At 38.4% G+C, this 13,483-nt stretch overlaps 1 protein-coding gene across 1 annotated transcript in view; it reads right to left on the minus strand.

Moving 5' to 3' along the window:
* Positions 1–13,483, minus strand: part of vgll4b (vestigial-like family member 4b) — a 36,136-nt gene that overhangs the window by 21,798 nt on the left and 855 nt on the right. Inside the window, exon 2 of the mRNA XM_034219228.1 lies at positions 12,569–12,642. Coding sequence (XP_034075119.1) covers positions 12,569–12,632 — 64 coding nt within the window. The 5' untranslated portion in view covers positions 12,633–12,642. The remainder of the gene's footprint in view (positions 1–12,568; positions 12,643–13,483) is intronic.

Here is a 13,483-nt window from a genome sequence, read left to right on the forward strand (position 1 = left end):
GGTCATTCATTCTTTATATGTTTTATCAGTCAAAAAGGAACATACCAAATGTTTTTTAAGACATAGAAACAATTGAATCCTAATAAACCTTAAGACATTTCTGAAACTGAGAGCCAATGATATAACATTTCTCAGCAGCGAACCAACTACACCTCTTTTATTCCATATTGACAACAAAGGGAATGCTAGTAAAAATAAGAATACTGACTTTAAAAATTAAACATCAAGCAATGTTTCCATTATACATGTAAGTAAAATTTAACCATACTAAAACATACTTGTTATACATGTCAATTAACAATTAATTGACGGTTGCTTTTGTAAACCTTTGTATATCAAGAAGCTTAGTCTTGCTGCTGTGTGTTTCCCTATTTGCTTTACTGTACTAATTTGTTCTGCAATTATCACTAACACTTGACATCAAATGTACTTAAAAAGGAAACGCTCTCTAACACAGTGTCTTTGTTCTGGCCTGGCATGCTGTAAGGAGATTAATGGTTACACAAGAAGTTGGAGAAATTCCACCTCTTCTTTCCATAGGGATAAGTTGTTACACATGCTGTGGTAATAACCTTTTCTCCTCACTGTTTCCCTAGTCTTCTTTTCTTCATGACTCAGAAGTAAAGAGCTCACAGTGGGGCTGATGACCTATACTGATGTCCGCTATAGGACAAGGCAGGCTGTGGCATCACTGCTGTTTGAAAAACGTTGAGTATACACGTGAATGAATGCAAACGTTGTGGAAAAGGATAACTGCTGTACTAAACTTCATTTGACAAATAAACTCAAATGACCAAGGCAAAAGGTGCATTCACATGTGTCTCTTTGGTCCCATTTTCCAGAGTTGGGAAGTTGTTCTGCTTTCTTATGTGTGCTCATGACCTTTAATAATTAACATTCATTTGTAATGTGGAAATAACAAGAACACTAAAAGGAATACGTGTTGTATTTTATTGCTCTGAGTGTTCAAACGTGTTGATATCTGTTTCTGAGTTGCTGTTCAGACTTGATAAACTGATGACATGAATTTTCCCTGTATGAAACCGTTTTTTTCCGATTATTGCGACACCACATGAATGCAGCACAAATTCAATGAAACTTCAACAAAAATTCAGATGTTGAGAACAGACAAACAGATCAAGCCAAAAACATTACCTTCTTGGTGAACTAACAACAAAATAAGCTCATCTCTGTCCTTAAAACAAGTTATTCTTGGAGTTATAAATCAGGTTTGATCTTTACTCTAGAGCAGTGCTTCTCAAACTGTTTTCAGTAATGTACCCCCTTTGAAACATTTTCTCAGCCAAGTACCCCCTGACCGATCCCGATCATTTTTGATCGAAAAAGCCTATATAAATAATTACAATATAGTGATGTTCCCTCAGTGTGTGATGTATTAACTCCTTCGTGGTATGCATTACAACAAACTAAGGATATTTTCATTTTATGCATGAAAAAAAATAACATAACACTTTTTCCAAGGAGTTTTTCAATTTAAGTAATATGTTATTGTGAAAAACTATAAAAATACAATACACACATTTGACATGTTTATATGAGGACCCCCTTGGTGGTTCTAGGAATGTTTTATATAAAATTGTGTTTTCTATTTTACTTATTTTACTAAGATTATTTTTTTAATTAACCTTTTTTTAATTTTTTTTATCTCACGTACCCCCAGAGGTCCGCATACCCCCATTTGAGAATCACTGCTCTAGAGTACTTCTTTACTTTACTTTCAAAATGAATAGAGGATCTTTCAATGCCACCACCCATTCATTCATCTTTCATTTAGTTGTGTGGGTATACACCAGTCATCCATCTACAGCAGAGTATTCCTGCCTTCCTGTCATTATCCCCCTTACTTCCTGCCTGTCTATTTATCTAATCTATCATGCCAAGGTGCTACCACACCTACTGAATCTCCTGTAGTGTTGTGTGTCTCTCTGAACAGGTCTGGGCTTCTCCAGGGAGTGGGCGTGTCTTTATAACAACACCGCACAGGCCAGGTGGTGAATCATCCTAATGCTTTATTAACACGCTCCAATGTTGTGACACAAACATTGACAGGATAACACACCTTAGGATGATGGTAGAGTGTTACAAAACTAAAATGATTCTGACTTTCTCATCTTCTTTCAGTTTCATTCAGTGTTTCCTTTTCTCTACTTAACCATCTTTCTGCCATTTAAAAATGAATATAAGAGTCAAAACTTTTCTCTTAGGTTTTTCAAGTTGACCTAAAGGTTTATTATAAACAGGGTCAAAGAAGAAACACTTTCACACTGTTGCATATCGAAGGTCAAATCTTCAAACGTTATGGCACCCTCTGCTGAAATACTACCACACCATTACAGGCTTTGTTTACATGGTGACATCATGCATTGAAGACATGTATCCCCTCTGAAATGTGTTACCTGAGCTTTTGCTATCAGGGTGGACACTGAACTGTAGATTCTAAACAAACCTTGAGGGTATAAAAGGTTTGTTTGGACATATAAAGTCTACAAACAAAGACAGACCTGTATTACAAGTTATGGTACTTTAGGTTGCCGTTCCATGAACTTGAACTGTCTATTTTTAACCGTCTACAAGTCAAACGTTGAACGAAACCTGTACTGATTAATGATTGCACCTTTAAATGTCTATGCCTCTCAAATAGACTGGCATTACTTCTTAATGCAGTTTTGCGAAAGTGCTCTTACTTATTGATGGACATGTTTGAGTTACGTTTATGAGCACGTAGCCTAAGACACTTATACCATTATGTGATAGTCAAAACAGTTCTTGAATGGAGAGAACATCCATTACAAAGGGCTCCTGAGTGATTGGATAAAAACATCCACAGCAAACACTCCCTGAAGAGGAAATATCAGGTTGCTACACCGAAACAATGACAATGACAAGTGAAGCTATTCGTCATTTCCCATCTTTGTGTATAATATTTACATAAGTGCATTGTTAAGATAACCAGAGAGACCATTTTATTAACTGCGTAGGATGTGTGTTTTGTCTTATTTATTTTATATATTTAATTTGTTTTCACCTTACATTATTACTTTTTTTCACAAAACAATTCCAATGTCTGAACATTACAAAAAAGCTAAGATAATTTTTCTTTAACAGAGTGTACTTGCATTTCATGCTATTCTATCATTATTATATGATCGGCATACAATCTTGTCTTGACAACAATGTGTGTTACCGCAATGATTTGGTATTACAACACAGACTGACAAGTGTTTTTTAGCTAAGCGGTGATCGGTGTACAGCAGCATTCAGTCCACACAGATTGTCAGCTGGAATGTGGACCGCATGGTAAAGTGTTGTCAAGACATCGAAGTCATCCATGTCCTACTCTCCCTTATGGCCCATCTGTCTACAGAGAAAACTGTCTCACTCTTCTCTCAAACTGATCTGCTGTCTATCCTCGTAATTTCTGATCCCTGTTACGCTAATCTATCAATTTAACAAAGCACATATCTCACAATATATTATCAGAACATGACGCCTTTGTTAAATGTCCCTGTTTATTCACTTGTTTTCTCCAAATCTCTCCCTCTTTCCAGCCCCCTTTCCCAACTAGATTACTACATTTTTTTACAACCCAACCAAAACAAACATGAGGCAGACAGCTCTCACACTTGGGAGATACAGGGCCAGATATTTGCTGTGTGTTATTACAAGAATGCAACGGCCCGGAACGCTACTCAGATCTAAATGGGAGATGCAAATCTTTTTCTGAGCCGCAAGCTGACACTCAGATGGAGGGTTGCAAATGACAATCTCTTTCATTATCAATTCATCTGATGACTATTTTCTTGATTACTTGTTTGGTGTATTAAATGTCTATTGGTGTAAAAATAGACAAATTAAATCCAGTTTCTTGTGGTTAAACTTTAGAATAACTTCCATTTCTGCATATTATCTCCATTATAGGTGTAAAAATATATTGTGCGCAGCAGTGATGCCTGTTTTTAACAAAACACAATGAAAACAACAATATATTGTCTAACTTTGACATACAACAAATAAATGTTTCACTGGTCAATGTTTGTTTTGTTGCTAATTAAATGTAGAATTAGGCCTTTCAAATATAGCACCAAACAGATTTGATTTCATAATGAAAATGTATTTGTGCTTTTAAAGGCCAATGACAACGTTCTTGCTGAGCTACCAATTGGCTGATAACAAACTGACCCCAGGCAGGGGCTTGTCATTTATTGGCCAAGACAGCTCCTACGTAGGACAGCGGGCTCTGTGCCATTACCACTCATGTTCAGCTGTGCCTGGATCACAGCCTCGGCATGCTTAGATGTCGTCAACACAACCTTATCACTGGATGCCCATAATACAAATACTACACATACTTTTGTGATAGGAGTATGTTCACAGAGCACGCTCACGTCCTGTCCTTTTTTAAATAATTTATGATCTTGGAAAAAAATAATACCTTGAAACAAATTAATACTCTGAATCTCTTTTATACTGCATGCTTACGTTAATTTTTGAATACCTACCCATATGGGATAATAAAGACATTAATCAAATGAAATTGCTTCACAAATCACAAAGAAAACTCATTATGTCTCAGCAGGAATACTTTTGCTAGCATTATAAAAAGGTGAACTTTTCTTTGTGAGAGGCTTGCAATCCTGTTTCATTTCATTCTCAGTAACTATGGCAAATTCTATCAAAAAGAGAGGAATGTAAAGTATGTGTGGTCAGCTCAGCTCTGAGAAAAAGGTTCTCTCTAAGACAGCAGAGCTGGTATGGGACCGGCAAGCGTGGCATTTACTGAGAGCAAATGAGTTCTTTGACATTTTAGCCAATATTAAAAAAGTAGCCAGAGCGACCTCAAATACAAGAAAATATGAAGAGCACCCATAGAAATCTGAGCCGATGACAGTTTGACTCTGCTTAGGATGTTAGATGTACAGGTGGGAGAGAGAAGAAACATGTATGTATAACTTGGCATGTTTAGAGCGGTAGGCAACCCAGTTCTAGACTAAAAGATCAGATATCCACCTCAATACCTAACAGTGATACTTAACTTCAGATGAAAAGCATCAGCTGGGTGAAGAATGTGCACTACAGGAGACATACTGTATGGATTTCTGCACCCTCTTCAGGCCAATAATGGAGTTTGCAGAGACATTACAAGGTAGTTTACCATATCAAATTCTGGGCCAAAAATCACTTATATAGACATTCTGTAGATGGAACAACGAACAGCTGGTTAAAGCACATTTTCCAGCTCAACAGTAGTTTTTCAAAAGTATTAGTAGTATTTTAGCAAAGAAAATGCTCTTATCACACAGAAAAACAGCTAAATCTAACTGCTTTAGTCACAGTCCAAAAGAAAAATGCTTAGCAAACAAGGGTTGATTGTATTTAACCTTGTGATTGCAGCTGTGACCCTTTGACACTTGACCTTTGACCCATGGTGGCCCCTTGCCCCTACAATTCTTAATGGCCGCCCACTGAACCACAACGCTGACAAAGCAGTGACAATGACGTAAAGAGTGGTGTGTGTGTGTGTGTGTGTGTGTGTGTGTGTGTGTGTGTGTGTGTGTGTGTGTGTGTGTGTGTGTGTGTGTGTGTGTGTGTGTGTGTGTGTGTGTGTGTGTGTGTGTGTGTGTGTGTGTGTGTGGGTTAACAGACCAGTAACTAGAACTGCAGGGGGAAGTGTATGGAGAGGCAGAGAGGGTGAATGTTGGAGGAGGGTAAGACAACGAACGAGAGATAGACTGATGGTAAGTGAGGTGACTGGGAAGGCGTCACTTTCCATAAACATATTTGTATTCATGTCAAAGAGGCACTAAACTGCACTACAGTTTACATTTAGCATATAATCTGGAAACAGGTATAGGCTTTCTCCAAAAGTAATAAAATCCACCTACCAGCATCTCCAAAGCTCACTAATTATAAAAAAAATGTAATGACAGTGTTTCTTGGGCCAGTGAAGTGACTTCTTGGAGTCTTGCCATCAGTGTGATGTTGCCAGGCAACCAGCAGAATCATGCTAGCTGCAGCTCAATATTGAACAGACAGACGTGGGGATTGTTATCAATCGTCATCCAAAGATGTCAAACTCTTGCTTTAATACCTGTACGCAACAGTCCAGGATGATGCAAAGGCAAAACATTTCTATTGTATGCCAAAATGTGTAAACACTCACTGATAATATAATGAAAAGCTTATTACTTTGTCTAACATCATGGTGAAGTCAAAAGTCCACAAAATGAGCAAATTGACCAATATTCAACTGCTCAAGTTCAGGAAAAGTAGCTGCTGAATTTAATATGTTCTTACAAAAATCAAATGTGATATTGTTAGAACTGGCAATAAGTCAAATCCCCCTCCCCAGCAGAAGAAATGAAAGATAACCTGCCTTGTTAAAGTATTTTGTCATCTCTAACCATCACAAGAGAATTACAGCGCAACCACTGTGCCTCAGAAAGAGGAAAATATTCCTGCAGTAGTATCTCACTTACTGTAAATGATTCTGTGGTGACACAAAAAGATAAAGCAGGTCTGAGAGAACAAGAGCAGGGGTGTAACAATGAAGTCAGTGTTAAAGTGTTACCCTGCATATCGTCTAGGGGTGTAACGGTATCCGTATTCGTCCCGTACCGTCACGGTTCGGACGTCACGGTTCGGCACACGCAGTCACACGACGAATACGCCTTTTTTTTATGAGTGGGAAAAAAGTGTCATTCAGGGCAGTATCCATTACACTATATATAATCCAGGGGGCGGTATTGCGCCTAAAAGCTGTTTGCCAGCCGCCCTTAAACAACAAATGAAGAACAAGAAGAAACACAACAACAAAACGAACAAAATACAAGAAGAAGAAAAGTTAGTATGGCGATTTCAGATAACACACAGGAGCTAGAACCCACCTGCTTCTTTTAAATCAGCTGTGTGGGAACATTTCGGGTTCCCTGTGGACTACAATAACGATGGACTGTACGAGTGGTGGATCGGACGAGGACGGTGTGTCGGCGTTGTTCTACAGTGGTGCGGTATGCTAATGGTAACACACGCCAAACATGCTAAATCATATCAGAAGGCATCAGCCAGATTTGCCAATCACCGGAGCCCGGCCAAAGACAACAGCAGTTCAGCAGCTGATCCCCGCTGTTTTTATAAACCAATAGACATGAAAGCCGTGAGACCAAAATAAATAACTGAAGCTTTTGGCATATGTTTTTCAACGACTTTGCGCTCTTGAAACACTTTCTTATTATTTATGATGTCATATTTTCAAGACATTCTTTTTAGCTTTACAGCTTGATGAAACCTTTTTGTTTGACATCAGCCATTATAGATAATATGGCCATCTGAGTGTACTGTGTATGGTTTGTTTTTAACTGTTTAATACAGTTCATTATTAAAAAAAAGAGTTCTTTATTTTTAAACTGAAACTTGCACGACTGTTCAATCATAAATAACAACAAACCTGGAATTATGCATTTGGGACTTTTTTTTGCTTTTTCTTGTTGTACCGAACCGTACCGAACCGTGATCTCCAAACCGAGGTACAAACCGAACCGTGACTTCTGTGAACCGTTACACCCCTAATATCGTCTGTACATCACTTTGACCAACGCATCGATGACACCGTTAAAGCACTCGTAAAAATGTTGCTGATAACCAAGTTGTATATACTGCAGACGCCTTGAGCCCCTCCAAAAGATAACTCAAACACTGTCAACAGTTAATGACATCATACCTCATTTATCAATAAAACAGCAACAGGCACTGACTGGGGAGCTGATAGGGAAATGAGCAATAAAACACGGTGGAGTGAGACAATGGAGTGTGTAGCCTCCATTTTCATCTTTTATTGCATATCCATACACATTTGATGCCACACACACAAACTACAGCACGCATACACAACCATACTGAATGTCAGTGTGCTCTACAATGTCACTAATTATTTTTGATTCATGATGACAAAATACAGAACTGAGGACGTTAAAAGGACTGATAAGTAGTCCAGCTGTGCCATGGGACTAACCTTGCAGATGCAGAAGGACGTGCTGCTGACATTTCAATTCAATATGTTTTATTATCTATTTGTCATTAAGTGCCAGATGCAACACATATTACAAGTATTAATAACATGAGGGAGCTGTAGTAGATTTCTTCTCAGGCATTGTCAGTGCGATCAAAGAAGCTTGTATTTTTACTGCAAAAGAAAGACTGTTAAAAAATAAAGTTCATTTTAATTTTGTGTAAAAAACTGACAAGACTTCCCTACTTACACTTGCACAAGACAAGTGATAATAAGTCTGAATGGATCACTTTGCTTCAAATGTTTGTATACTTTTTAGAGCTGCTTACAGCTGCTACTATTAATGTCTGTCTTTAAGTGTTAACAGTACCACATGTGCTAAGCCTGACAGAAAGGGAATGACGTGAGACTGGATTGGACTTAAAAGTGAATTACTTGACTTGACCAAGCAAATCAAATTGTTCCTACAATAACATTGTTTAAGCGATGGCTAAATAGACAAATTCTATAAATCTTCAATCCTATAAAAACAGGAGTTTAGGCTGTTTAAATTGCATCAAAGCTCACCTTGTTATTGTTATTACTAGATTGGTAACTAATACCACACCATATGTTAAAGTGTAGGCCCTCTCAACTTCAAAACGCCTCAACAAGCCCTGCAGGGAGGATGATGAGTTACAGAGAAGGTGTTCTTACGCCATTATGTCTAGTTCCTTAACACCTGTGTTATGTTACCCTAAAAGCAATGGGAAATATCTGTCTGAAACGTGGACATGCTGGAGGGCTAACCCACTCCTTGTAGGAAAAGCTCCAAACACACCCAAAAAAAACAACCCATCACACCCACATGCATGAGTCCTTGGTCAAATTACCTCCCACTGAGAATACTGCTAGCCTCCAGCAAGGTTTTGACAAAATGCCATGATGCAAGCTCTCCAATTACACTTTCAGTGTTGATCTGACTATACACTAACACTACCGAGCATCAACAAGCTCTGACTAGTTTCTACTGCTGCCTAACACCACCCTTAAATACTAAACATCTGATTATCCAAGCTTGCAGTGATCCATATCCATACAAAACTTACATTGAGGATATCCATGATTGCATGGATATGCAATTACTTTTGAGATATTTGGCAGAGAAAATGTAAAACAAAATTGGCCTACTGATGTCACGAGAGTCAGATTCAGAGGAACATCAGAGAAAAAAGGTATACTATAATCTCGTGGCAACCATCAATCTCTGCACAGATTATCATCAGTCAAATCATTGTTGAGATAACACAGTTCCGGGCCAAAGTGGTGGATAAACAAACAGACCGAAATTACCAACCCAGATGCCAATCTTGAAATAAGCAATGCAATCCAAGACACACATCACACAACCAATACAGCCTTACAAAGAATTACATTTTAAGCTCAGGATGTGCCAACTTTCTAAAATAGATGTTGAATAAGGCTTGTTTGAATGTTTCACAGATGTACTCTATGGCGTTGTTGCATCACAAAGTAATTACTGTAAGGGGTTTCTATTATTTTGTTCACTATATGCAATACACAACTAAAAGTGTTCTTCAGCACAAGGTTGTGACAGAATATTGTAAAATGGTATGTTTTAATAGACGGCTTCCCTTCAACAAGAGCAAGGAAATAAACCATGGAAACCGTAACAATGGGGGGATTCTGTAAAGTGTGTGTATGTTTTCTCCAAACAAACAAGCAGGATTTAGCAGCATGTGTGTCTCTGCATGTGCCGAAGTAGAGCAGAGGGTACTGTACACATCTTAGCCAACCTTCTTCTCTTGGCACCGGTGACTCTTTACTGTAGTTCCTGTCAGAAACAAAGGTCCATATTCCATCTACAGTCCGGCCCCATTTGGAAAGACTGGCTTTGATCTCACATCCAAGACCCAACAAGCAGAGTTACGGTAAGATCACTGGTCATGTCTCTAAATGTATATTCAAAACAAATAAATGACTCTAAAACTGCTTTATTCAACAACAACAAAATAGAGTTGTAAACAAAGACACAACAGGCTCTGAGCTTGGCTGCAGTGCAACCCAGACTGTTTGAAATTTGATCTCAAATACAGGTTTGCTTCCAGGAAGGGTGGAGCGCACTGCAAGATCTTCCAAATATCCACCAAAATTGCTATGAAGGGGTGGCAGAAGGTATTAAGCATTTTCCACATTCACCATTAAATATAAGGCAAGGACTACTTCACTGCTTTTTTAGTTTGTGTGTAATTACTATGTATTCAAGGTCAGGACAATTTGACTTAAGACCTGTGATTACTGTTGTTCACCGACCTCCGACTGGAAGCTCACAGACAGCAGTATGTGTGTGTAAATGTGTGTGTGTGCAAAACGGCGTTAGTATGAAGTGGAGGGTGCTCAACTATCTAATACAAAATAAACTGACAAAGAACTGGCTGATACTGTAGTCTTTGTAGGAGAATATTAAATGTGAAATACAAATATTTCTTATATTATTTCATTACCTGAAAATTGTGCACATGAAGTGACGAGGTCTTTTCATCCCTGATTCTTGTGTATCAATCAATCAATGTTTATTTATATAGCCCAATATCACAAATGTTACATTTGTCTCAGTGGACTTCACAGTTTGTACAAAATATCAGTATGACAATACGACACCCTCTGTCCTTAGACCCTCACATCGTACAAGGAAAAACTTCCGGAGAAAACCCACAGTTGAAACTAGACTGTAAAGTAATGAGGCATACCTTGTAAAGTATTGTGTTTGCTTCGCTATGTTAAAACTGAAAAAATCCAGAAGGTTTTAAAAAGTACAAACTCTAATAAACACAGACAGAGTTTTTATTAAAGATAAGCAGTCTCAATGTATCCGGGCTGAGGCTAACAATTCTATTTTGGTAGAGTACTGTTTTCCACTTTAAAGCCAAGATGAGCGACTTTGGCGTATCAATCCATTATTCATGAACTGTAATTCAATTTCCCTCAAGACAGAATTTGTGTAATTTTCTGAGAAATTAATTTCCAATTTATAGTGATGGGTTATCTGCAGTAGTGCGTCTCAAGCTCTAAGTGTTTGTGAGTGCCGGCCCTTGGTCTTCCTGAGTTTGAGCGGCTGTTATGAAGGCAGGCCCGAGCCTCTCCCTGTTCTTGCTCTGGTATAAAGAGCTGCACAGGCAATCCAGAGGCTGCTCATAATGCAGACAGGTAGGCAGAGGTTATTGACTCAACAGCCTGTTGGCCTGGTTGCTAGTTTGGCAGACTAGCAGGTTGGTTAGTAGGTTGGTGCTCACCCATTTGTCCCGCACTATTGTGGAAACAGGTCGAGTGCATTGTCTTTGGACAAAGAGGCCATGCACGACCCACAACAAAAAGTGACATCAGCACAGAGGAAAAAACAATAACACTGCAGGGGAGCGAGGGAGCAGGGGAGGAGGGGAGGAGAGATCCCATGCCATTCCGCTCAAAAGTGCAAGGAAGCTGATATTCAGCTCATTTAAGCTGAAGTATTATGGGAACAAAACGATGACATGGGAGACGTTACAGCTGGAGCCCTTTCTTCATTTTCCCACTCTATTATTAAACAAGCAATTTTCCAACACGTTGCTCTTTTAAACACTGAATATCCCATGGTAATCAATTATCATGCAACTCCGAAAAGACAGACAACTTTAAATGAGGGACTTAAAGAAATGGTAGAAATGCACAGCTGTTAATATTAATTTCTCTTTTTAAAGTTCAGTACATGAATTGAGTTTTCTTTAAAAAACTCTAATGGTACTCTCTGACGCTTTTGTAGCTTCAAATTCTATCATTACAAACAAATCCACTTAAAAATAACACAAATGTTCCTAAATCAAAAAAAAAAATAAAGTAATGCACAGCCAGATAGCAATGACACACAATCTGCTAAGATCAGACAATACTATAAAGAAAGAAAACTCAACTGCGATTATCTTTGGCATAAACTAAGTGTTTTACTCTGCCAGCTATGGAGAGGCCCGCTGATAAGGGTTGGCCATTTCTTCTTAATCTAGGAAGGAATTTTTTTTCAAGCAAGTCCATAGACATGATTTAAGAGAGAATAAATGAAAAGCCAGAAGAAGACAGAGACAGGAGGTCTGAGAAGAAAATAAGAGAAAAGATTGAGCGGGATCAACCAGACAGCGCCACAGACACAATGTCAGAGACACAGAGTTGGAGACAGATAATGAGACAGAGATCCACCCAACCCTGATTCCAGTGAAAGCAGGTTAACACAAGCAAGCCGCTGAGTTAAAGCTAATGGCAGTTGAGGGCGGTTGGTCTTATTTGCCTGTGTATCTGCAACTGCAAGCTTGCACAGCACAAAGACGCCTATTGTCTAATGTCAGAAAACAGAGCCGAGGCTTATGGGTGAACATAATGTTGCACTTTATCAATAGCAACTCTAATCTCAGAAATCATTTGTCCACAGGGTAGCTTTTACACAGCGAGACAGAATGGGAGTAAAACTGCAGACACACAAACATAGGAGGAAGTGATAAAACTGATAAAACTTACTTTCCTCTTCATTGGCATGAACAAATGATGCTGCTCTTGACAGAACATCCAGTGGTGTCTCCATGCTTGGATGCCTATGGGACAGAGGGGAGGGCACTGTCAACATGTGTGGCTTTCATCTCTTAAACAACTAAAAAGTTAATATCTGATAGAGGCCAGTTTATTAAGAGCTCGAGTTGTAACATTTTAAACACATTCAGACACCAGAATCAATCAATATCTGAGTGTTGGTAGACACCAAATTGTTTGAGAAATAGCCTTTTTTTAATGAAAAAACATTTAACGAAATACGGTCAACCGATCAGTTCTTAATGTCTAAGGTCTAAGTAGAAGTCTTCCCTGATTTGCACAAACTAAATAACTGACTAAAACATTTGAAACAATTATTTTCACAGAGATATTTTACCAATGTATTTCTCAGTCGATTCATCCGTTAGAAAAATGTCATAACCATAATAGTTTTCCAGAGCCAATGTGACAAGAGGCTGGAATCAGTAGGCTACATGTTGGCTTTTAAAAATGGACTTTCACAATAATCAAAAATAGTTGTGGATAAGTATTCTGTTGAACAACCAATGGATTAATAAACTAAACTTGTTATACTTATTACACCTTGGCATAATGCTTCTCCAATTGTACTTTAGTTAAGTTTGAATGAAGAACTTATTCGTAGTAATGCTCCCTTTAAATTGTATGAATACTAGTTAATTGTTACTGTATAGTTTGTTTTAATAATTGTGACCTTCCTGTGAAAGTTAGACAGTCTGTCCTCCAAATAGTGTTAGCACTTTTGGGGATTTGTTTGTCCTTCAGTGCTGAGCCTTCAGTGTAGCTGTGCTATGAGGCATTTGTGGAGAAAACGCTTCAGCGCGCTTCTCTTCCCTCTTTCTGCATTCCTGAGATACCTTTCCCTCA

The sequence above is a fragment of the Gymnodraco acuticeps genome, unplaced genomic scaffold (assembly GCF_902827175.1).
Source record: "Gymnodraco acuticeps unplaced genomic scaffold, fGymAcu1.1, whole genome shotgun sequence".
NCBI lineage: Eukaryota > Metazoa > Chordata > Actinopteri > Perciformes > Bathydraconidae > Gymnodraco > Gymnodraco acuticeps.